The sequence below is a fragment of the Marmota marmota genome, unplaced genomic scaffold, assembly GCF_001458135.2.
Source record: "Marmota marmota marmota unplaced genomic scaffold, marMar, whole genome shotgun sequence".
NCBI classification, from domain to species: domain Eukaryota; kingdom Metazoa; phylum Chordata; class Mammalia; order Rodentia; family Sciuridae; genus Marmota; species Marmota marmota.
In genome coordinates this window covers 8,160,494-8,185,243 of record NW_026000249.1, presented here as the reverse complement: position 1 = coordinate 8,185,243, position 24,750 = coordinate 8,160,494, and the positions used below count along the sequence as shown (strand labels likewise).

At 36.5% G+C, this 24,750-nt stretch overlaps 1 protein-coding gene across 3 annotated transcripts in view; it reads right to left on the bottom strand.

The window, feature by feature from the left end:
- Cdkl5 (cyclin dependent kinase like 5) overlaps window positions 1–24,750 on the bottom strand; it is a 172,011-nt gene that overhangs the window by 39,753 nt on the left and 107,508 nt on the right. For 2 of the 3 annotated variants that reach the window (XM_048796481.1, XM_015488064.2), the window contains exons 4-8: window positions 21,846–21,891; window positions 10,768–10,904; window positions 6,369–6,489; window positions 4,209–4,268; window positions 1,398–1,488 (exon numbers count right to left, since the gene is read on the bottom strand). In XM_048796481.1, coding sequence (XP_048652438.1) covers window positions 1,398–1,488; window positions 4,209–4,268; window positions 6,369–6,489; window positions 10,768–10,904; window positions 21,846–21,891 — 455 coding nt within the window. Of the gene's footprint in view, window positions 1–1,397; window positions 1,489–4,208; window positions 4,269–6,368; window positions 6,490–10,767; window positions 10,905–21,845; window positions 21,892–24,550; window positions 24,728–24,750 lie in introns of those variants that run through there. The other variant, XM_048796482.1, reaches the window with a different exon arrangement.

Genomic DNA, 24,750 nt, shown 5'->3' with positions numbered 1-24,750 from the left:
ATTATGAACTGAAATCGATTTCCATGCATGTATGAGTTTGTTGGGATGAACCCAACTACTATGTATAATCATAAAGCACTTAAAAAAAAAGAATTTCTCATATACCCCAGGACATATATAGCGCGTTAAAGAAAAGAGATAACTGACAATTTGCATATTTGTCATCATTACCACTATGGCAAATTTTACTAGATTATGAATTTTTTTCTTCATTCTTGGGTGGTCTCAAAGAAGGAGATATAATCTAGGAAAAATAAGAAAATACTACAACTAGGGTAAGTAGAAAATTCCTGAAACTATGTAATGGAGATCAGGATCATGGGCTCCCTCTCTTAGGCTCTAAAGTTAAAATGCATTAAAAAGAAAAGGAGAACCATGTCAGAAGATCCTTTTCTGGTTAATAGATGAATGATAGGGCATTGACAAAGGAAGGGTGGGTACAAAGTAGATGAAATGTTAAGAGGTATTGCTGAAAAAAAATCACCAAGGCAGTGATAAAATAGTTACATATCATCAAACAGGATTTACACTGTTCAGAAGAAAATGGCTACTGGTTCAATATTTACCCCATGTGTCTAGCAATGTGGCTAGATGTAAAAGACACTCAATAAATATTTGTTAAATGAATGAACAGGTAAGCCAGAATGCCAAACTCTACAATTACATTTTAATGTGGAAGATTATTAGCAAAGGTTGCTGTAATAATTTCTTCCATCTGTATATACATGCTGGTTTATAATGTGGCTCTGTCACCTTTTCCATCAAGAGGTGGGATTTATTTCTCCTTACCTTGAATCAGAGGTTGGCCATGAAATGGGCTTTGGCCAAATGAGGCAAAAGTCATGCAAACAGGGTTTTGGAAAGTACCTTTGCTTTGCTTACTTCTTGCTACATGGAATTCTCCTTCTATTCTACTTAGCCTACTGAAAGATGAGTCCCTACAGATTAAAGATGATCAGTCTCAGCTGAGGCTCCACACAATCAGCCTCCAGATAACCTGCCAGCCAATTGTAACTAGATGAGTGATTTAAAGAGAGACCAGCAGAGAACTATGGAGTTGCACTCAAATTATTAACACCCAGAATCCTGAGCAAAGGAAATGGTGCATTTTTGTGGGTTTTGTTTTTTGTTTTGTTTTGTTTTTGTGGTGCTGGGAAGTCAAACCCAGAGCCTCGTGTGACGCTAGGCAAGCACTCTACCACTGAGTTACATCTCTAGCCCTCATTAAAGATCTAAAATCAGCATACTACAGCAACACAGATTCTTTGTTATAATGAATCTATAACTGACAAATATTTAATTAACTGAAATTCTTATTTTTCATAGGTGATCCCAAAGCCAATGATAAAGGAGCAATACATGCATAGAGACCATTGTATTTGGAGAAGGTAACTCACCCAAGTAACAGTTCTGGGGATCGATACCACCTGGTGGCCACATACTCTGTGTAATTAGCATTGTTGCCCTCTGATAGATTCCGAGCAAAACCTGAAAGAATAAATAACTTTGTGTTGGCAAAATATTTCAGTCCTAGTAATACTTTAAAACAACATCAAAAGAATATAATGACTGATATATTGAATGAGCTGTTTATTAATAAGTGTCCTTGTTATTTTAAAAAGTTAGTAAAGTGTTCATATGTTAATTGAAGTATATGATGTATTTACTATATACTAAAGAAATTCATGTTTTTGAAGTTATCTCATGCTTTATTAAGCATTCAGAGCACACTTTTAAATCAGTCCTCCTAAAAATGCAAATCTTAGGAACAAAATGAAGTCTCCATTAGAGCCATAAGTCAAAGTTAAACTGGGATTATGGTCATTAATTCTGCTATGTGGGACTTAAAGGGATATTTGTATAGTTATTGTATCTGAACAGTTTCAGCCACTATATAAACAACTAACAGTTGGCAATGATGGAAACAAAACGGGCCAAAATTACTGTCATCTCCTAGTGATTGAGAAGCAGGTTAGGAGTATCTCCATTACCTCACAAACTTGACTACTACTTTTGCCCCACATTCTTTCAAGAGGTTTGGGGGCCACAGTATAGCCACAAAATGAGGCAACAAGAGAAACTAATTATCCCACTAACTCACCAAGTATAATATAGGCTCATCATCAACAGTTACAAAAACCAAAGCATTAAAATCAGAGGTAAAAATTTAGGTGTCTGTCAGTTTTGAAATATGGTGTATGTGTGGCAGTACTGGAAATGGAACCCATGGCTTTGTGCATACTACCAATGAGCTACATCCCCAGCCTCATGCATTTCTATTTTTTTTTTTAAATATTTTTTTAGTCGTAAGTGGATACAATACCTTTATTTTTACTTATTTATTTTTATGTGGGGCTGAGAATCGAACCCAGTGCCTCATTCATGCTAGGCAAGCGCTATATCACTGAACTACAACCCCATCCCTCTTTTGTTTTGTTAATTTGCTTTATGATTTTCAGTAACTTTGGAGCTTAAAGAGATCAGTGGCCCATAGAATCATGTATGCATACTAAATTGTATATGAGGGGCAAAAAGTCCCAGTATCACGTAATAATCACAATTGCAGATAAAAACTCAGACTTAAGTACCATTCCTAAAAATCATGCTGCTAAGGATATGCTAAAAATGCCAAAATCAAAACTTAATCAGATTCAGTATTCAATATTTCTTTTTCATTTTCTTAAGAACTTCTTTAAGAATTGGGGAAAGAGCAAAGTTCTTTGCACTATTTCTTATAAATTATGTTGAAAATTAAAACCTTTTTTCTCAGGCAAGCAGGTTCATAATGTTCAAACTCTTTGAAAGTGTTGAGTAAAAACAGTTATACATGCTTCCAATTGCTACAGTGAACAAAATGGTCATTCTACAAAACTGATTTTTAACATTTTCCATTGCTGCTGGGCGTGGTGGCACATGCCTGTAATCCTAGTGGCCTGGGAGGCTGAGGCAGGAGGATTTCTAGTTAAAAGCCAGCCTCAGCAAAAGCAAGGTGCTAAAGCAACTCAGTGAGACCCTGTCTCTAAATAAAATACAAAATAGGGCTGGGGATGTGGCTCAGTGGTCGAGTGCCCCTGGGTTCAATCCCTGGTACACCCCTCCAAAAAAAAAAAAAAAAAAAAAAAATCACTATTGCTCATTTGTGTAATCCATTTATGCAATAATGTAATTGAATCTAACTCGCTTATGATAAAGAGAGATATTCTTAGCTACATATGGAGGTTATTATATTTGGTTATATTTGAATATGTAAAAAAATTTAAAATCCAACTGTTATGTTTTAACAGAAAGATTAGGTGAAATTTGGGGCTGGGGTTATGGCTTAGCAGTATAGCGCTCCCCTAGCACGTGTGAGACAATGGGTTTGATCCTCAGCACCACATAAAAATAAACAAAATAAAGGTATTGTGTCCAGCTACAACTAAAACAAATTATATATATAAAAGATTAGGTAAATTTTTAACTTCAAATTGACCTGTGGACCTAACACCCTAATTTTTTATTTCAAATTTTTCTAAACTATTTTAAGTGTTTAACAGCACAATACAGAGTTACCTATATGGGACATAATACACAATTTTTTCCTAGGAGACAGTACAACTAAAAAACTTCCCTATACATTCAAGTAAGAGCTGAAATAGTACGCATCAGTTACTAGTGTTATTCATTGAACATTGAGCAGAAATAAATAGAAGTGTTCTAAAAATGGCTTTGACCATATAGATACATAACCATTATATGGGCACAATGTGAACATACACACATGTATATTTTTTGTGGTTATGATGAAACCTATAACAATTTCTATTTTGGGGGGTTATGATGAAACCTATAACAATTTCTATCATATTTAAATATTTTAGCTTATTCAAACCAGGAATCCACAGTGATAATTCTAAGAAATTTTTTTTCTGGGGCTATTAGGTGCTGGACTTATTAATCTATACACATGCATATATTTGCTTTGAATTCTCATTAACTAAATACTACATACTGAATTTTTTTAAAAAACAGCAGATAATAGTCTATAAAGCAAGGAGAGATTAGTACTCCTCCAGCAATCAAATTTTGAACACAACAGAATGAACAACAGAATATTGCTCTGCTGATTTAAGTAAAAAATAAAGATAAATTTTAATATGCCTTTAAAAGCTACCTACATGTTACACTAAATTAATTCTGTACCAGGACTCAATTTCTTTTTAACTTACCAAAGTCGCATAGTTTCAGAACATCATTGTGGCTGATTAAGAGATTTTCTGGCTTTATATCTAGAATATCAAGATTAAAAAGCAATTAGTAAAAATCTCCTATGTTCTGCTGATTGACACTATTATATCATGGTGACAACATCTAATTAGATATATCTAGAGTAATTTGAATAGAAAACCATGGAAGTGAAAACCAGAGTACCAGAGTAACACATTTCATGCTGGTATTTAAAAGTTTCAATTAATTTCAAGAAACATGCAGACCACAATCCCTTGCTCCTTTTTTTGTATGATGATGTGAAGTCCTGGGGATCAAACCCATGGCCCCAAGCATGCTGGTCAAGTACTCTACCACTAAACCACACCCCCAACCTACCTTAACTCTTAAAGGGATGAACTGAATCTTCAAGGAGTTTAAGAATAACTGAATCTAGACCAACACATTTCAAGAAACTATTTTTACTACATAAAATATTAATGTAAACTTTTGGAGGGAAATAGATCAGAAAATGTTTACATTCACAAGATAACTTAGAAAATACTTGAGCACAAGTAGCCAGCATTATATTTACTGGAGGGGTTGGGGGGAAACACAAGAAAGGAATAATTTCTATATTTACATATCTCTTTAGCTTTTCTGTGTGGTTCACAATTACCAATGTCTAATGCTGAAGCAATACTGAATGAGTCAAGGTAAGATTTCTAATTTTTTCCCATAGACTTCCTGTAGATATGATAGGAATTGAGGAGCAGAAATTTGTGGAAAATGCAGTTAAATTCTCCCTTTGGGAGGCATCTCATATAGTATCTGGTATCTGTATCATGGTATGGGTCTAAGTGAAGAAAGGGCAAAACTAGTGAAATCTGTAGTTTTCAGAATCATGGTATCTACAGTTAATTCACAGCCACTAGTTAGCTATACACTTAACTAAATCACATTTTCATGATGGAAATGTAGCTAACTCAGTTCCTCATTAATATTCTTTTTTTAAAAAAATATTTTTATTTGTTGTTGACGAACCTTTATTTTATTTATTTATATGTGGTGCTGAGAATTGAACCCAGTGTCTCACACATGCCAGGCAGGCACTCTACCACTGAGCCACAACTCCAGCCCCCTCATTAATATTATTGAACAAAATATATAGACTGTTATTAGAATCATTACCCTAGACACTAGATGGCATTTCTATCCCATTGACAACCTTGATAGGGTAACTGCTATGAGAGCCAAATGTAAGAAAACAAACTAGAAATAATAGGAATTGACATTCTTCATACAACCTTTAAGCCAGTCTTAAAAGTCAGACTATTTTTAAAGTAATATCCTTGTGCATTTGTATAGGTGAATTAAAATGTAGTATTCGTTTATCTAATAATTCAAGGACAAGAATTAAGTATGGCAACATTTTCTGATAAACACACTCATTTAGCCCATTTTTGTATCCATTTGTGTCCCAGTACTATAAAATTATGCAATGTAAGAGAGATTATCATGAGAAGATAAATGGTACAGAGTCAAAGATGATACTGAGCAAGTAATTTCCCTTTTATTGTATAAACCACCCGTTTGTGGTAGTAAAGGACAAATTAAGACAGTTTATAAAAGTACAATTATGGTCTTTATGCAAGGCTGATCATGCCTACAACCTGCAGACAATGAACACTTTTCACTAATGGATAAGGAAAACCAGGAAGTGAAGATATGTACTGAAGGAAAACCAGGAAGTGAAGATATGTACTGAAGATTGTTGGACTAAGAGTGAATGACAGGGGAGTGCCAATGGGGAGAAGGTCAGTAACTTAGGGGTTATTTAAAACCAGACTCTAATGGGGTTCACATTACCTGGTCTAAAAGACTGGACATCCTCCCTCTGCTACCTCCACCCCCACTCCCACTCCAAGTTAAGCATTTAATGGATTCTTTTGTATCACCAGTGTTTCTATAGTTCAGAGCAGATCTGGTTATACAAACAGAGCTCTCACCACAATGCCCAAATAAATCTGATTTGTCTTTTACATGGCACAAAGTAGACTTGGAGAATGAATGACTTCTTATATCCTATGCTTTCAAAATGTTATTTCATTTAAATAGAAATATTCTGAAATTTTATTTGATGTTTTCTTTAGTACTTTCCATTTCAAAAATTCCATACTCACCTCTATGGACAATATCGTTCTTATGGCACCAGTGAATAGCTTTGATTAGTTGATAGATATAGCTTTTTACTTTTTCAGGTGGAACCCCATTTGGCATTTCTTCCAGCAACTCAAGCATATTCTATAAATTGGAGAAAGATATTAATCTCCAAAATTAGGTAGGCCCAGAAATTATGTTCTAATAATTTCTGAAAGTATCTTGAATGATAATCCATCCAGTACACAACATGTATTTTTTTGTTTTGCATCTCATCTACAACTTAGCTCATGGTAGATCAGGATACTACATTAAGTCAAGATTTTCTTTTATGAGAAATTCTATTTTTACTTCTCTACACTGCCTTAAATAATAACTGTATATACTTTTTACTAAGACTTTCAAGCATCATTTTAGAATAATGTAAAGGGAAAGACAATACAAGGTAGAGGTATGACATTACAATGTAAAAAGAGAGAACAGTCATTTTAACACAGCAAGCTGTATGTCTTTAATAGAAACTTGCATTGGAATCAACTCTTAAAAATTTCTAGGAAAGACCTGGATAATATCCCCTCCGCCCCAATATTGGGGATTCAACGTAGGGTCTTATGCATGTTAGGTAAGCACTCTAGCACTAAGTTACAACCCTATCCCTTTTTGTTTTTGAGACAGAGTCTTGCTAAGTTCCCAAGACTGGTCTTGAACTACAGATCCTCCTGCCTCAGCTTCATGAGTCGCTGAGACTCCCAGTGTGCGCTACCAAGCCTGGCCTGAACAATATTCTAAAAGGAAAAAAGAGCTAGATGTGGGCACACGCCCATAACCCCAGCTACTTGGGAGACCTGAGGCAGGAGGATCACAAGTTTGAGGTCAGCTTGGGCAATCTGATGAGAACCTGTCTCAAAATGAAAAAAATAAGAAGGACTGGGGATGTGGCTCTATGGTAGAGCACCCCTGGGTTCAATCCCCAGTACTAAGAAAAAAAAAATCCCTAAAATTGAAGTGATCAATATATTTAGTACAAAAATTAAAATAGGCTAGAAAAATACTATAGAAGTAAAAACACACAGACCCAAACAATTCAATCTTCAAAAATCTTAAGACCATTCTAAAATTCATGCAATTTGTTAAGTAGAATCTTCACTTAGCCAGTTTCCACTGAATTTCCAGGTTAACTAAACTCCATTTTTTCTGCAAACCACAATGGAGTTAAGGCCCACAGCACCTTATTGTTTGTAAGCAATCACCTAGGACACACAATTCTCAGAGTGTGTCCTGGCAATCTACAGTAAGACTTCGCAGAATGCCCATGAAGTCAAACTATATTGATCATAACACTTAGATATGTGCCTTTTTCCTGTGTTGGCATTTACACTAATGGTACAATGAATAATGTGTAAACTGCTAGTACCTTAGCATGAATCAAGGCAAGGGATTTTTTAATGCAATTAACTCTTGCCATTAAATAATAATAATAATAATAATAATAATAATAATAATGAACAAAACAGCAGTTTTAGTTAGGGATATTCTTGATGACATATGTACCATCTGGACCATAGACCATGACTGTCTTAAGGCAAAGTGCTTGGGTGATTGAGATGAGACGCAAGCTGGTTTATTTATAGTTGGTTTATTTGTGTGTGTGTGTAAGACCATATCTTACTTGAAAGAATGACTGACATACACATTTATTTATGTCAAAATTAACAGGTTTATCATTATTTATTTGTTTGTTTTGTTTTATTTTTGTGTGTGTGGTGCTGGAAATTGAACCTGGGGCCTTCCGGATGCTAGGTAACAGCTCTATCACTGAGCCACACCCCCAATCCCATATTGCTCAGTTTTGCCTTCTAATATGAAAAACATAAATAGATAAAACCGACATAAATAAAAAGTACTGAGGGCTCCCAATAATTTTCAGAGTATATAAAGGAGTCCTGAGGATGCCAGGTGTGGTGGCACATGCCAGTAATTCCAGCCACTAGGGAGGCTGAGGCAGGAGAATCACAAGTTCAAGTAAGACCCTGTCTCAAATTTTTAAAAACAGGTTGAGGATGTAGTAGAGTGCTTGCCTAGCATGTGGGAAGCCCTGGGTTCAATCCCTGGCATTGTCCCCCCACCACCACCACCCCCAAAAGATGGAAAACCACTGCTCTAATACAGCCTCACAATTTTGTTCATATAAGTTGTATACTTATCAGTTTTGTTTATTCTTATACCTACTTATAACAGATTCACTTGCTATTTTAATAAAATGATCAACCAATGAAAATAAAAATTTTTAAAACAGGTCCTTAATGGCAGAGATATTGTCCCCTGATAGCTATTCTTGCCTTACTCCAAAGACATAAAATTTTCAGTTGGAGACCTAGTTGCCCAGAATGAAGAATCCATTTCTTCTCTGCCAAGCAGCCAGTGTGACCATGCAACTACACCCTGGCCAATGGCATATGACAGCTGGAGATCTGTTCTAACCTTAAAGATAAGGGTCATATTCAGGAATGGGCAAAAAGGGCAGAAGCAGCCCAGCAGAGTTCCTAAAACTATAGAGCAGAGCTGCCATACCAGTCCTGCACTGCTTACCTTTGAATTTGTTATTTTGTTGAAGATATTATAATCAAGGGTCTCTGCTACCTACACCCCCTTAAGAGCATCTTTCTCCTTGCCCTCCTGAGACACACTGTTAACTGTTAGGCATTGACACTAATGAGCAGGTGTGATGGTCACCTTCCACTTAAGAACCATAGGGCAGGGGAAAAGGCCCAGGCCTGAGCATCAGAAGCCTGCAATTCTGGTAGCAGTTTGGACACTTACCAGGAGAGAGCTCTCAAACATGCCAAATTACCCACCCAGGAGGGAAGCAGATACACAGAGGTGATTTCTCAGTTTGTTCTACTATAGTGACATTATCATGAGCAAACACCATGAATAGATCAGAAAAAAATAGTGAAATACTAGATTTGTTGAAATTTTATTATTTGGCAGTGAAAACTGCAAACTGTATGACAACTAAAAAATAAATAGCATCTGATTTTCCCTGGGATCCTAGCATAGCAATCCTTTTCTTATAACTTTTCCTTTTTTTTTTTTTTTTTAAATCAACTTCTAGTTTTATTTTTTTGGGAAAGTACCCTAGGGGAATACCTAAATTGACACAGAAAAAGAAACTTCCAACAGATTTTGGAAAAGAAACATAAAAGCCGTGGCTTAAAATGACAAAGAATCTAGTATTTTTGAAGTTTTGCTTGCAAGTAATGAAATTACGACATATATATTGTTTATTTCACAAAATTTTTTGTAATGGCTGAATGAATTCAAAGTTGCACTGCTGGACAGTCATCTTGACAACACTGCTTCCAATTTGATAATGACAATGGCAGTGATGCTCTGTCATGGGATAACAAGCACCTGGGAATTGACCTAAAGCAAACAACTCCTCCAACTTCAATTTTCATTAGAAAACATCAGGATATCAGCAAGTGCCACCTATTTATTCATCTAGGAAACCTCCAAAAGGCTTCTCTGGCATGTTTCCTCTACTATTGTATTTAAGTTTTGACCATCACCAAGTCCTGAGGGTAAGCTGTTCTCCAAAAATTCCAAGGCACCTAATATACATTACTGTAGTGTATACTGTCTTTAGGTCACAATATTTAAAATGTCACTAATAACTTTCTTCTTTTTTTTAATAGATGGACACAATACCTTTATTTTATTTATTTATTTATTTATTTTTATGTGGTACTGAGGATCTGACCCAGTGCCTTACACATGGTAGGCAATTGCTCCACCACTGAGCGACAACCTCAGCCCTCTTTCTTTCTTTTTTTAAGTGCTAAGGCAAGTATACAGACAATTCAAACAACACCTGCCTTTCCTCTTTTTTCCCATGCTTCCAATTCCTCACTCCTGGTTTCATCTACTGCCTCAAGCCTCACCTTAGGCTTCCTGGCAGGCCCCCTTCCCTCACATAAAGCCCAAGCACTGGCAGTTCACAAAAGGCTGCTTTGCACATTTACTACCCCAGGTCTGATTCAAGCTCCCAGTATATCCAGGCGTGGTGGGATCTGACACATACCTCTATCACCGGGACCATCATTTGTTAATTCTCCTGTTTCTTTTTCAGAAACTCTGTTTAGGTTTAATTAAAATAAATCAAGTCTAAAAATAAGTTGTTAGACCATAGATTCTAAGATGTCAGAATACAAACTGGTATATTATTTAAACTTGAGGTTATCTCTGTACTGTTAAATTGTATGAAATCCTTAAATATATTTCAGGACATAATTACGGATAATATTTTCATTTTTCAAGGCTTAGATTATGAGTACATTGACAAGTTATACTAAATAATACTTTCTTCGATAATATCTGAAACAGACAAGCAAATCTGCACACTGGCAATCAATGACTTACTTTTTCAACATATTCAAACACCAGGTATAATTTCCCCCTCCGACGAAAAGCTTCCTTCAGCTCCACAATGTTTTCCTGTTTGAGAGTCCGAAGCATTTTAAGCTCTCGCAAAGTCGTTTCCTTGACTTCTTCATTTTCTAGAATGTACACAATAGTGAGGAGAGAAAAATTAAAGTTTTCAAACTACTTTTCAAAGAATTTTAAGAACACTGAAAACATCCCAATTTCATCTTCTACTTTGGGTACTTCTGCTTAAGATTACAGATGGAATATTAAGTAATATATTTTCTTGTTGGAAAAAAAATTGAGAAGAATTTAAAGAAGAAAAGGCTTGCCTGACCAGCACGGACCTGATTTTCTGCTTTTTCTTATTTTTTTTTTCTTCCTTTTTTTTGGTACTGGGGATTGAACCCAAGGGCACTCAACCACTGAGCCACATTCTCCATCCCTTTTTTGTATTTCTTTTTAGAGACAGGATCTCACTGAGTTGCTTAGCACCTTGCTGTTGCTGAGGCTGCTTTGAACTTGCAATTCTCCTGCCTCAGCCTCCCGTGTGGCTAGGATTACAGGCATGTGCCACCACACCCAGCTTTATATTTCTTATTGTAAAGTGTATGTACAGAAACATGGGTTAATAGGAACAACATACAAATTCACTATCATTTAACTCTAACACTCTATACTGGGGAAGAAGGCATTTAAAAGGGCCATAAGAATCAAGTGTATCAGAACATAGAGGTCCTTCTCTGCTGCCAGCGTCAGTAGCAGCTGATGTCCCTAAGGTTGCCCTCAAGCTTTGGCTTTAAAGAGTGTTTTATTCCCCCATCTGCATGTAAGTCACCACACTGAACAGAGGTTGTGTGCCAGGCATCCACAATGAAGCTCGTGGCCAAACTGCAGGGACTTCTTAAGAGTGATCGCCTCTCTGAATAGCAGCTGCTATAGATTCCCGCTGCCTTCCTGTGGCATGTCCATCTGTCCATCCCAGATGGTATAGCTGTTCTGGGATAAGAACTGATGCTGAACCAGTATATGCCCTTGCATACCACCAACTTCACTCATGATAAGCTCCACAGATAGGGAGAAAGAACGGAAGTCACCTTAACTCAGATAGATGAATGGGCAGGGAGTGAAGAGCTAATATTTCATTTTAAATGAATGTTTATAATAGCTCCGGGAAATTCAAAAGTACTGTGTTATTGTATGTATATGTGAGGGTAAAGGTTCATAATCCCTCATCTATAATTTCAAATCCCAAACAATCTAAAAACTGAAATCATTTCTAAGTGTGACAAATTCATTTAGATGCAAAATTGAATTGACATGAGACCATTTACAGTGTTCATATGAATATGAATATTTATATGTTGTGCTACAGAAATACTATTTGACTACAGGGTGCTATATAGCATGCCATATTTCCGTTCTAAAATACCAAAGTTATGATTTGGCTCCAAAATTGGGGTAAGGGCCACAATCCTAACTTTGAGAGGTTGGGTCACTCTCAGGTCCAGGCATATCTTTTTTTTTTTTTTTTTTTTTTTTTGTACTGGAGATTGAACTCAGGGGTACTCAACCAGTGAGCCACATTCCTAGTTCTATTTTGTATTTTATTGAGAGGCAGAGTCTCACTGAGTTGCTTAGCGCCTCAAATTTGCTGATGCTGGCTTTGAACTAGAGATCCTCCTGCCTCAGCCTCCCAAACTGCTGGGATTACAAGCATGTGCCACAGTGCCCAGCTCATATCTTCAAATTTGAGGAGGAAGAAAATGGAATTTGGGAATATGGGCATTTCTAGGAAGACATGTTTCTACACAAGTTACACAAGAGGGAAAAGGCTGAAGCAGGGATGGGGGGCACAAAAGGAGAGGGAGATTCTAAGTACAGAGCCCGGAGTGTGTCTTAGCTCATTTTCTATCCCAGCCCCTTCTCTCAAACCCCTTTCAAACCGAGTTCAAAGAAGAGACTGAAATAGAAACAGAGGCTTTGTAGCAGTGGAGCATTTGTAACAAATAGGAACATAAAGTCAACACTCCTTTGTGAACTGGTTACATAAGCAAAGTATTCTACTTCAGTCAGACAACTGTTGGAGAATGCTGGAACACCGACCAGGAAAGGTCAGAGATGCTGCCTGTGGGAAGACAAAAACCAGTGGCAGGGAAGGACAACAGTGGGAGAAGCAGTGAACCAGCCCAACCCACATTGGGGGTAAAAGCACAAGACAGCAGATACCGCCTGGCAGTAAGGGGGAATGAGTGAGATGCAATCAGGGGATTTCTCAAATTGGCTTCAAGGACTATGAGGGCCACAGGGCCATAGGGCCAGCTGTTCTCCAAGGTGGGGCCTAGCCAGAGAAGTGGTATTCTGTGATGGTTAGTGTTACAGCAGCCCCAGATGTTGCAGCCTGGGGGTCCACCAGTCCCAAAAGAAGCCATACCACGAAACCTCACCTTGTGTTCCTCTTTCCCTTCGTCATCTTAGGCTTTCAGTTCCCAAAATAACCCTAAACCTTATTTTTTAGCCAGAGGACCTTTCAATTTGTCCCCTGTTCCCAGAATGTTCAGTCTACCACCCTGGCTCTTTATAGGGCTGCTGGCTCCTTCCGGTTTTCTTTTAAATATCACTCCTCAAGAGTCTTTCCCAGACCTTGAGGCAAGATGGCCCCATTCCCACTATACCTTATCACAGAACTCTAGGCTTTTCTTTTGCTATCAAGTCATTTTTTTTCTTTTAATATAGATAGAGCATCCCTTATCCAAAATGCTTGAGACCAGGAGTGTTTCAGATTTTGGATGTTTTTGGATTTTTGAAATATGTGCTTTTACATAATGAGATATTTATCTTGGGATTGGAAGTCAAGATAAAACACAAAATTCATGTATGTTTGCTATAAACATGGCCTGAAGGTAAATTTATATGATTTTTTAGTGCATTTGTATTTTGACTGTGACCTGTCATTCAAGGTCATTTCCAATTGTGGCATTCAGAATGTTTCAGGTTTTGCAATATTTCCAAACTTGGATTTCCAGGTCAGAGATGCTTAACCAGTACATTTGTTGCTTACTGTTTTACCACCTGTGTAGTCACCTCTGCTAAACCCAGAGCTTTAGGAGGATAGGACTAAGTTCTTCCATTCAACAATATACACCCCACCACCCAGCACCGCACCTGCTACAAAGAGGTGAATGATAAATACTTCCTACATAAATGCTTCAGCTAGAGCCATGAGATCTTTGCTCATGTGTTGCTAATTCTTCCTCTTTTCAGAGGTGGGGGAAACAGTGCAGGATAGCAAACAATAGGCACTTTGCCCTCTTTGTTTTGCATATGTGTGTGTGTGTGTGTGTGTGTGTGTGTGGTTTGTTGTTGTTTTGTTCTGTTTTGTTGCTTGGTGCTGGGGATGGAACTCAAGGCCTTAAGCATGTTACACAGACACTATCACTGAGCATACCCCCAGAGCCCTCTCAGTTTTGAGAAGAATGCTTTTAGTCCCTTCTCTCTCAAGAACTTTGAATAGACTGCTTATCACATAATAAGACAAACTGAATTGATTTTCCCTAATTCACCTCTGACTGGTTGTTTTTATAACATGTGATTGCAAAAAATGGAGGCTCCAGAAAACTGACAGTACTGAGGTCAAGAACTGTGTGTATGAAATCCTTAAGAGTATCCACAAACTAGCTGGGCATGTTGGTACACATTGGTAATCCCAGCAATTTGGAAGGCTGAGGCAGGAAGATAACAAGTTTGAAGGCAGCCTCGGTCATTAGCGAGGTCCTTAGCAACTTAGTGAGATTGTGTCTCAAAATAAAACATAAAAAGGGTGGGGGATATAGCTCAGTGGTAGAGCACCTGGGGGTTTAATCCCAGTACAAAAAAAAAGGTACCCATAAACTATGCTGGAGCTGTGTAATACCAAGTCAGTAAGTAAATACAGCTGGTATATCTTCCCTAATCAAATGCTTGATGAATTATTGGCACACGTAAAGCAAGTGAAAAGAGGGCACTTTGTATTATCAATCTATGGCAGTTTCACTTTGCTAACAGATAAAGCCACCTCAGAATATCTGAACCAGAATGACTTTAGTAGAAGGAACGCTGGAACAAGACTACGGAAATCTAGATTTTCAATTTAGTATTTTAACTGATTAACAGTGTGACATGTCACTCTGGGCAAGCCACTTAACTTTCCATCAGTAAAGTAAATAAATAAATGTCCTCCCAATTTTAAGGTCTCTTCCAAATCTAATAATTATTTCTTTTCGTTAAAATTTTACTGATTATAAGCCTAAATGACTTTTGGTACTTTGTTATACATCATTCAAATCTATACTGATTTCACTGAACAATGGTTATAAAGAGAAGATAAATGACCCTGCAAAAAGAAGCACACTAAATCAACTAGCATGTAGTGCCAAAACAACCTCATTTTAGCAGCCTATTTTTAGGAAATGAATGCTTTTTTACTTTATGCCAGTCATAGGTAATAAAAGTGGAGGTAAGTGCTTAAGCATTAAAATTGTAATGAATGAGAGCAGGCAGGAAATGGAGTTATTAATTCCTAAAGTGCAGGCAAAATGTGCACTCTTCATTACTGGGAACATCCTATAATTTTGTTTCTCTTAAGTATTTTTAAGGTTCTCAGCCTGTCCTGCACTTTTAAGATAAAAATTGAGGCAGCAAATGATGAGATGATGGGGAAAAGGAATATACGCTCCATGTGCATGGGCTGCTCTCCCCAGAGGAGCACAAAGCAGCAAAGTGCTTCAGTGGGGCAGTTTTTTAAAGGTGAAAATAGCAGAAAAATCACTGTCTTCTAGTTGAAAGAGTCCTTGTGGGTTCTCTATACAGACTAGCTCTTCCTGCTCACAAATGAAGAAACCAAGGCTAGAAAGGATAGCTAACTATCTTAGGATGAGTAGACTGAGGGTCACAGACTAGGTCAAACACAGGGACATAGGTGGCAGTGATGTAACACAATGAGATTTGGAGAATGAGCCAAAACACCCAGCTTTGGGTTGACACTCTGCTACCAGACTTGGGCACTTGACTTGTGCTGCTAAAGCTAAGTGGCCAAGCTGCAAGTGGAAGAAAAACTTGGTGAAGATTCTGGGTTTGCATTTTCGTCTCAGTTAATCACATACAAACTTGTCAACAATAAATTGCAGCTAGGGTTAAGCTGGATTACTCTCAAGGTCTCATCCATCTCCAAGAGTTAGCACTTCTACACAACACACCTGCTTGTGCGCATACTGGCTGAACTCATCACCAGTTATCACTGAGGGTTTAGTGAAGGCAGGGCTACTCTGACAAAGTTATGTGCAGATAAATACATAACTCCACCGAATGAGAACTAGGTGACATGGTAGAAGAAAGTACATTAGGTAAGAACAAACAAAATCTGACCCACTTTCATAGGGTTACCAGTGAGGCAAGTTACCGTATCTAAAAATCAAAAGATTCACTAAAGTAAAAGGTAACTATTTTTTAAGAAGAAAGATCATAAGAGCAAAAGAAATCTCAAAGATAAATAAGTGATGAAAAGAACCTAAAGATGAGCAGAAACTCTATTGTAACTCTATTTTTAAAGAACTGTGGGCTTGGAAAAGAAATCCAGGAATAGCTATAACCTACTTTGTGAAATAACAAACCTGACATTTTTGTATAGCCAAAGAGGCCCCCAACACAGGCCTTTAAACAGATATATTGAAAAAGAAAAGTCAATCCATCCTTGTTTAAAACCACAGGGGCACCATGTTTGATTCTGCTTGTCCTGATTGAAGAAGGGACGTTAGCAGCAGGGCAATTAACGTGGTCAGGAACGTTGGAATGCTGGTGCTACTGTTTCATGTACCAAAAAAGATGAGGACCCTTCAATCTTCAGAGATGAAGATCTGGTAAAAGGACAGTGGAAACTCATGAAATCACAAAAGGCACAAAATGGTCACCAAGTCTTAGAAGAATCCCTGGGATTTGAAAGTGATCCATTTTGGACATGAAAAGGAAATGTGGTGAAACCATGACTAGCCAGGAAACTCAAGCCCAGTTAATCAAATTATTTGCTTAATCAAGGGTTGGGAAATTTATTTCAAGACCTCTCTTTCAGAGAATAGAGGCTCTTGAATGTAACGACTCAAGATTATGAACTCTTGCTTTGTAACATGATACAAAGTATAGATTTTTCTAGTGTTTGGGTAAAAATAAGAATGAAATAAATTGGAGGAAAGAAAAGATGATCAATTAAACATGTTCTAATAATTAAGAAGAATAAATATGTCCACCCAAGAGAAAAATATTTATAGAATACATAAGCAAGACATGAAACACAAGCAATTTTATTTGATATAAAATTAGAGATACAACCAAAATTCCACATTAAACATGGACTGCTGCACAGCTCCCCAGAGCCAGCCCCCTTACCATGTACCAAGGCCCAGTGACAAGTAGGGAAGATCCTTCCTCATCCCATCATTTGTACATTCCAGGAAAGATAGAAAAGTCCCAAGAATCAAAAGGAATATCCAAACATGAGTCAAAGATAAATTCTAGAGGGCTGGGGCTGTGGCTCAGTGGAAGAGTGCTCACCTAGCATGCAGAGGCACTGAGTTCGATCCTTAGCACCACATAAAATAAATAAATAAATAAAGATATTGTATCCACCTAAAAAACTAAAAAATAAATTCTAGATCACAGGTTCTCCTAAAATAAAGATTTAGCAGATGATATTTTTAATTCTTGCTGGTCCAAAGCCACCTAGTTTAGGGCTGGGATGTAGTTCAGTGACAAAGCGTCTGCCTTACATTAGCAAGGCCCTGGGTTCGACCCCCAGTTCCAAAAAAAGACCAAAAAAAAAAAAAAAAAAAAGAACCCCACCAAAGCCACCTAATCTAAATCAGTGCTCTTAAATAATTTAATAAGTTTGGGGCAGAAAGCTTTTATACATGCCAATGGGTGAGAATGATGAACCAACAGTGACAGAATATTATCATGTGAACATCACATCTCATCACATAAGACTGGAATTACAGGAAGAGTAGGGTAATTAGGCTAAATTTATAATTATACATAGTCTGAAAAGTACCTTTTACCTAAATAGTATCTATTATCTTTATAGTCTGTGGTCATTTTTTGATCTTCTCAGAAAATCCAAATAACAAGCAAATAATTTGATGAAGACTTATGGTTGGTTTGGTATTCACCGGAATGTTTCTCTGTGGAAACTTAATTGACAAATTTATAATACCATCATTTAAGTACTGCTAAGAATTCACTGACACTTCCAATTTATGAGGACATGTCAAGAGGCAGAAGTCATTGAAATAAGAAAAATCTAACTAACAAAGTGTTCTCAGATTAAAATTTGCCCTCAAACATCCTCCTCCCACACCGTCTCCTCCTTTTTTAGGGGAGTGCTCAGGATTGAACCCGGAGCCTCAAGCATGCTAAGCACAGGCTCCAATCCCAGTCCACATTCCTTCCTTTTAATAAGAGTTTCTGTTCTCACCCCAAGGTATCAAAGTCTTTCAAGGGAGAATTATAGAAAAAGACACTGAGAAAAAATGATCTGATAGAGTTATACCAGCTAACAACTAGAGAATAAAAACCTGAAAAAGATGATGACAGAAAGACAGGAATACAAAAAATGAAGAGAAAACTGACAAAGCTTTTTAAATATTTTTTTGAATATTCTTTTAATGACCCTCTTTTTATTGTGGAAGTCATTCATTAGCCTAGTCTACAATTTTACTGTAAAATTACTCTCCCTCTCAAAAAGTGATTATTTTTGAGAGGAAGAGTAATTTTACAGTATAGTTGCTATTATAACTTCAATTGTATTAAGTATAAAATACTTATATTCATTCATAATTTTAGTTCCAATTTTTCAACTGAGAGTTCCAATATAACATTTTATTTACTATGAATTTTCCCCCATTTTAAATAGTAATTGATATCCTGGAATAATAGGGACCTCTTGAACTAAATAGTGGTCTACCTTAACATTGTAGCCCTGAAAATGTTTTCCACAAATTTGTGACAACATATGGATTTAAGAATATTTAAAGATATTATCAGAATCTTTCAAATCTACCAGAAGGTAATATCTACTCTCACAAAATATCCCTTGATATCAATTTGAAAATACTTCATTAGATTGAATGTCAGTCAGACCAATTATAGATCCTGCTTCAGTTTAATGTTGTTTTTATGGAATTATACCATCATCTTTACAAAGATTTTTAAACATTAACTTAGAATAATCACCATTGCAATATCAAAAGGATACTTTCAGAGTAACTAATAAAAGAGATGAATAAGAGCTACATGACAATATTATTATGACACCATACCTTTTATTATAACAGGCTTAACTGAAATTTAAGATAATAAACTGATTCAGATTAAATGGTTTACACAGGAGTTGGACAGCCTCACCTGTATGAAACTATTTATGTTCATTCCACACTCCAAAAGGGTTGTTCACCATACATGTACTCTTTCATTCCATTAAGTAAGACATATACTCTGACAGGAGGAAAAAGATAAAAGACACAGACAATAGTAGTAGATGTCCCAGGGAGAACTGGAAACAGTAGGAAAGTGGGCCTATAACAGGATGGAACTAAAAAGTTTATTAATAATTGGATATGTCTTCAGATTCTATCAAAGAAATGCTTCGGAAGTATCTCTCTAAAAGTACATGTAGGTGTACATTAACAAAGTGGGATAGGTGATAAGGCTCCATGCCAGTGAGGGGTGATTAATAATGGTCTAGCAGAGATGAGGGCACAGCAAATTAATGACTTGTTGACTCAGAGAAATAAGGACAGATCAAAATTTTTCCGTGTCTAGACTATACTCATACCTTTGGATGCCACAGCTAGACACAATCTCTCTTACGTCAAAATGAATCATGTCTCTACTCAGGCACTGTTTTTTATTCTGTTTTACGATTATTTATTTACAGGTCTTAATTTTACCAATAGGTTATAAGCTTCACATGTGTTATCTTTATTGCCCTTACAGTACCTGGCTCAGTGTGTTATGAATTACTGCAGATACACCACTGATTGTCACTCTGAAGGTATCATAACAGGTAAAAATATATAATATGATGGAGAGGGGAAGAATAGAAATTCAGTGGATTAGACAAAGGGGAATGAAGGGAAGGGAGAGGGGATGGGAATAGAGAACAGACAGTGGAATGAATCTGACATGTTTCCTATGTACATATATGAATATACCACAGTGAATCTCACCATTGTGTATATCCACAAGACTGGGATCTTAATTAGAATAAGATATACTCCACATTTATATAAATATGTCATGTATAACTCAACAAAACAAAAACATATATCATAATTATAGCAAATCACTGTTATGCCACAGGATAGAGATTGTAAAAAAATATGGTATTTAGTTTAAAAAAAAAGCAATGGTATAAATGGCCTAGATTGCACTCCTTTTTAAAAACCCAATGACAATTATTATTTTGGGTGATATCTGATGCTTGCCGATATGCCCTGTAAGATGAATGCACAGCCAGAAGCCTCTATACGCAAACGAAAGTTGTGCTTTCATCTACTGATGCAACCACTCTTTTTAGGAGATCATCGTTTGTCTCTGGGCCACCTGTCGTTAGTTCAAAGTCACTGCTCAAAGAGCTCATTTCCAATAGTCTCACGGTGGGTTGGCCCAGGGCTACTGCTTCCTTTAGACCACAGCACACCCTTTGAAGCATGCCCTCTGCACCCCCACCCCCTGCACCTGTCCCAGCCCAGAAAAAGCTAAAAGCATTTTTCCACTGCCTTCCTTTAAGGCTGCCCTCACAATGGCTGCTAAAGTTCCCAGCTGATATGCATGTGCTCCACATAACCAGAACATCAGAGTTCGATTACATCAAACAGTACTGAATCTATCCTGGGACATTTTTGTTAGCAAGCCCTTTCAGTTGTTTCATGTTTGCCGAGTCTCTGAGGGTGAGGGTGAGGGTAAGGAAAAGCTATTCATAAATGCAGAAGTTGGTATCTTACAGAGCTTAGTAAATGGGATCTGATGAGGGCAGGCTGTGATGGCAATCTTCCTACTTCTGATTAGATACAAAGGTTGATGCTATGCTGGTTCCTCTTACCCCTAGGTCATTGTTTTTCAAATGGCAAGCTGTGGCTCATTAGTAGTAGAATCAATTTATCTGATGCTACAATAGATAGGCATTTATGTGAGTTTATATGAACAGGAGAGAACAGAAAATGGAGTACCTTACATTAGTACAACAAAGTAGTTTGTGATACTTTTGTTTTAGTTACATCTAGTACAGTATGTGTATGGACATTGGGTTAGGATACAAATGTATTTCTACTGGAGTTCTCTGTCTAAAAAAATGTGAAGAAACACTCCCTACAACTCCTTAAAGGCCATGCAGATTTTCATGATCAGCTGGCTATCTTTGGCCAACAGTAGAGATTAAAAACCAGATGAATTACTAAATGCTATATTTTAAACTTTCTTTCCCAGCATAGAGTAATTTCAATATTCTATTTGAAATGGTCTAGATGTGTGATGAAGACGTTCAAAGTATGCTATTTCTTCTCAAAAAGATTTTATTCTTTAAATGAGTGATTCTAAATATAAAATCCCCCCTTGGTACTGTCTCTCATTATTCTTGTATTTCTAACTCAGACTAGGAGCTGGAGAGCACAGTAACCAGTACAGAAACCTTTCACAAAACACTAGCTATTTGTGTGACTCGGAGAAGCATTTACTTTAAATCAGCCTTTTCATTTTAATTATATTTGAAAACAGTATAGAGGACTTCTATACAGTCTTTGAAGCAAGATTTCCAATGTTGATTGTACTGTAAAACACATGATAAATGTTCTAATATCAGGATACATGAAAAGATTCATATGAAAGGAACTAAATTTTTCAGCCCAAAGCATGTTAATAAATAAGCTATATTCACTTTCTGAGATGATGTCTTTAAAATCTTAGGAAAAGATAGGGTCCAACCAGCTAAACCACATCTTTCCACACTTCCTTTACAAAATCTTAAGAAGGAAAAAAAAATACATATATACCTTCACTGTCCTTGAATTTCTTGATTGCCACAATTTCATGTGTTTCCTGCAAAGGAAAAAGGCAGAAGGAAAGTCATTCTTCAATGGTTTTCCAATTGGGGAACCAATTACCTGGGGGTATATTCTGGGACAGAGTAGCAAGAACCCAGAAAGAAAGAAACCAGATCCTCCTCCTTCATAGCCCTCCATTTCTTGGTTCCAAAACTCTCTTTCTTACCACACTGTAGACACGGTCAAGGAAGGTGAAGGAGAAGGGGAAGAGGAAAAGGCACAAAGAGATGAGATGGCAATGGAATATGCATGAATCATAAACTAGAAGTGTTGATGTCTTCAGGCTACTCAAAAGTGGCAGGATATAAAAGGAATAAAAATAGTATAAAGGAGACATCAAAAATATTCATATAACCCTTGCTACATTTTCGCATATTTTCTTCCATTAAATTTTTCTCAAATTGGAATAGTAATGTAGTACATCTTGTTGTATGTTGCCTTTATTTCACTTGATACTGTATAAGCAACATTTTGACCTGTCATTATTTTTAAAACCACCATTTTTAATGGATGATTATTTAACCAGTCTATCAATGAATAACTTCAATACCTGCATCTTTATTTCCATAAGGTACATTCTGTAGCAAGACAACTGGTTCAATTATATATATCAATAATGTTAAAGGGTCCTGGGCTGGGATTGTAGCCCAGTGGTAGAACACTTGCCTAGCAGGCGTGAGGCACTGGGTTCAATTCTCAGCACAGCATATAAATAAGCTAAAATAAAGATCCATTGACAACTAATATATAAATAATGTTAAAGGGTCCTAATACATATTGCCAAACTGACACTGAAAACTGTATCATTTCACAGTTCCCTTCAGCAGTGTATGAGAATATCCAGGCTACAACCAATGCCAAATGACATATAATTATTTAAAGAATCTCTGGAATTCATTGAGATTAGAGAAGTTTTCTTTTTTTTAATCACCTGGTTAGTGCATTGAGGTCTACTGGGGTAAATTTTTTTTCCTAGCTGATTCAAGGATGAAAAGTTGTTACCAAAATTTCCCCAGGTTGACTTGATTATCAAACTATTTAGCGTTTTTGTTGTTGCTGAATATATCTTGTTATTATATAATCAAATTTATTAATATAGGCCTTTGTAACTAGGTTCATTACTCTTATTCCCAAACTCCTTATTTAACTTAAGTGTGGCTGATATTTATCCATATTTGTGCGCCTTGGTATTTTAATAATTTAATGTCTTTCCTTAAATCTGTATCTATTTGTAATTTATTTTAATATGACATAATGAGGGAATCTAGATTTAATATCATTTCTAAATATAGAATCAATTGTCCCAATCCCCTTCAGTATGGATTTTTAGTTCTTTCTTATATTTTTATTCTCACATACATATTCTAGATTTGCTTTCAGAGCTTTCTTAGTCATCTCCAGTTTAGTCCTGTGTAGCCTACTATTCTTATGCCAGAACCAGTTGATATTATTGGAACCTTAAACTCCTGAATTAACCTGAAGTTACAAATCCTGATCTTACGTTGCTTTGTTAAATGAATTTATTTTTGAGATTAGGTTTTGGTTGTCAAATCTAATTTAAAATTACACACACGAGAGTGATTAAGTTCATCTATATTTATTTACATATTGAATTGGCTTCACTGTTTACCAACAGCCCTTTTCTCCTACAGTTTTCACAAATTTTTGTGAAATATTCACATTAATTTTTTACTCAGCCAGAGTGGATTGCTGAATGGCTTTCTGAGGAAGTATCGTATTTTCCTGAACATCCTCACATGTGCATGGCAAGTTCTCAGAAGGAAGGGGAAGTCTTACATTCTTGAAGAGTCCCTGTAAACTTGTGTGTACTGCAAAGCCCTGGAAGGAACCATTCACATCGCTGACAGGGAAAAATCTATATATGTTTATTAAAGCAACTTAAAGGCTAATAGGAGTGGAGTGTCTTGCAACAAAATCCATATACTATATACTTTTCCAAGAGGAAGAAAATTAACGGTTTGAAAAGAAAGACTGCCATTTTCAAACATAAAGAAATTATAGTAATAGTACATGAGGCTCTAAATGGGGAACAATGTCCTGATGGTCTCCAGTATTTAGTGCTATAGAAAAGTTGTCTGTGGCCAATTTGGCTTTTGTTCTAATGTAGATAACTTATTTTTATTCTCTGCCTTATTACTTTTAGAACTTCTCATTTTCCTTGAAATAAAAATTTGAAATTATCGGAATATATCTAGAGGGGAATGTTTGTATTTTTTGAACTAATATTATCTCAAGATCAATGAAATTAGAATAGTTTTCTTCTAACGAACTTAAATGTTTCTGCTCCGATTTTTCTATTATTTTTCACTATAAACCTCAGGGTTGCTTAATCACTGAGCCACATCCCCAGCCTTTTTTACATTTTATTTTTGAGACAAGGTCTCACTAAGTTGCTGAGGCTGGCTTTGAACTCGTGCTGTTCCTGCCTCAGCCTCCCAAGCCGCTGAGATGACAGGCATACACCACTACGCCAGGGTAAACCTCAGAACTTTTAGGTGGATCTTTTGTAATTGTTCGATATGCTTTGTTCACGACTGCATCATTTGTGCCTAGAACAGCAGGCACAGAGTAGTTATGTTGTTCAATATTTAATGAATGAACAGTTAATGAGAGAATTACTCAAAATGCTGCACCAATTTTGTTCTTTATTGGCTCCATTTTAGGTTTCTTGATCTTCTTTCCTTATCTCAGCAGCCAACTTCTGCAATTTTTGCCTCGTTTCAGTTTGTTCCATCTGTAGAGGTCATATCTTCATAGTGCTCTTTCAGGAAACTAAGCAGATGTCTCAACTTCATCTGCTTCTTACAAAGAAAAAAAAAAAAAAAAAAAAACA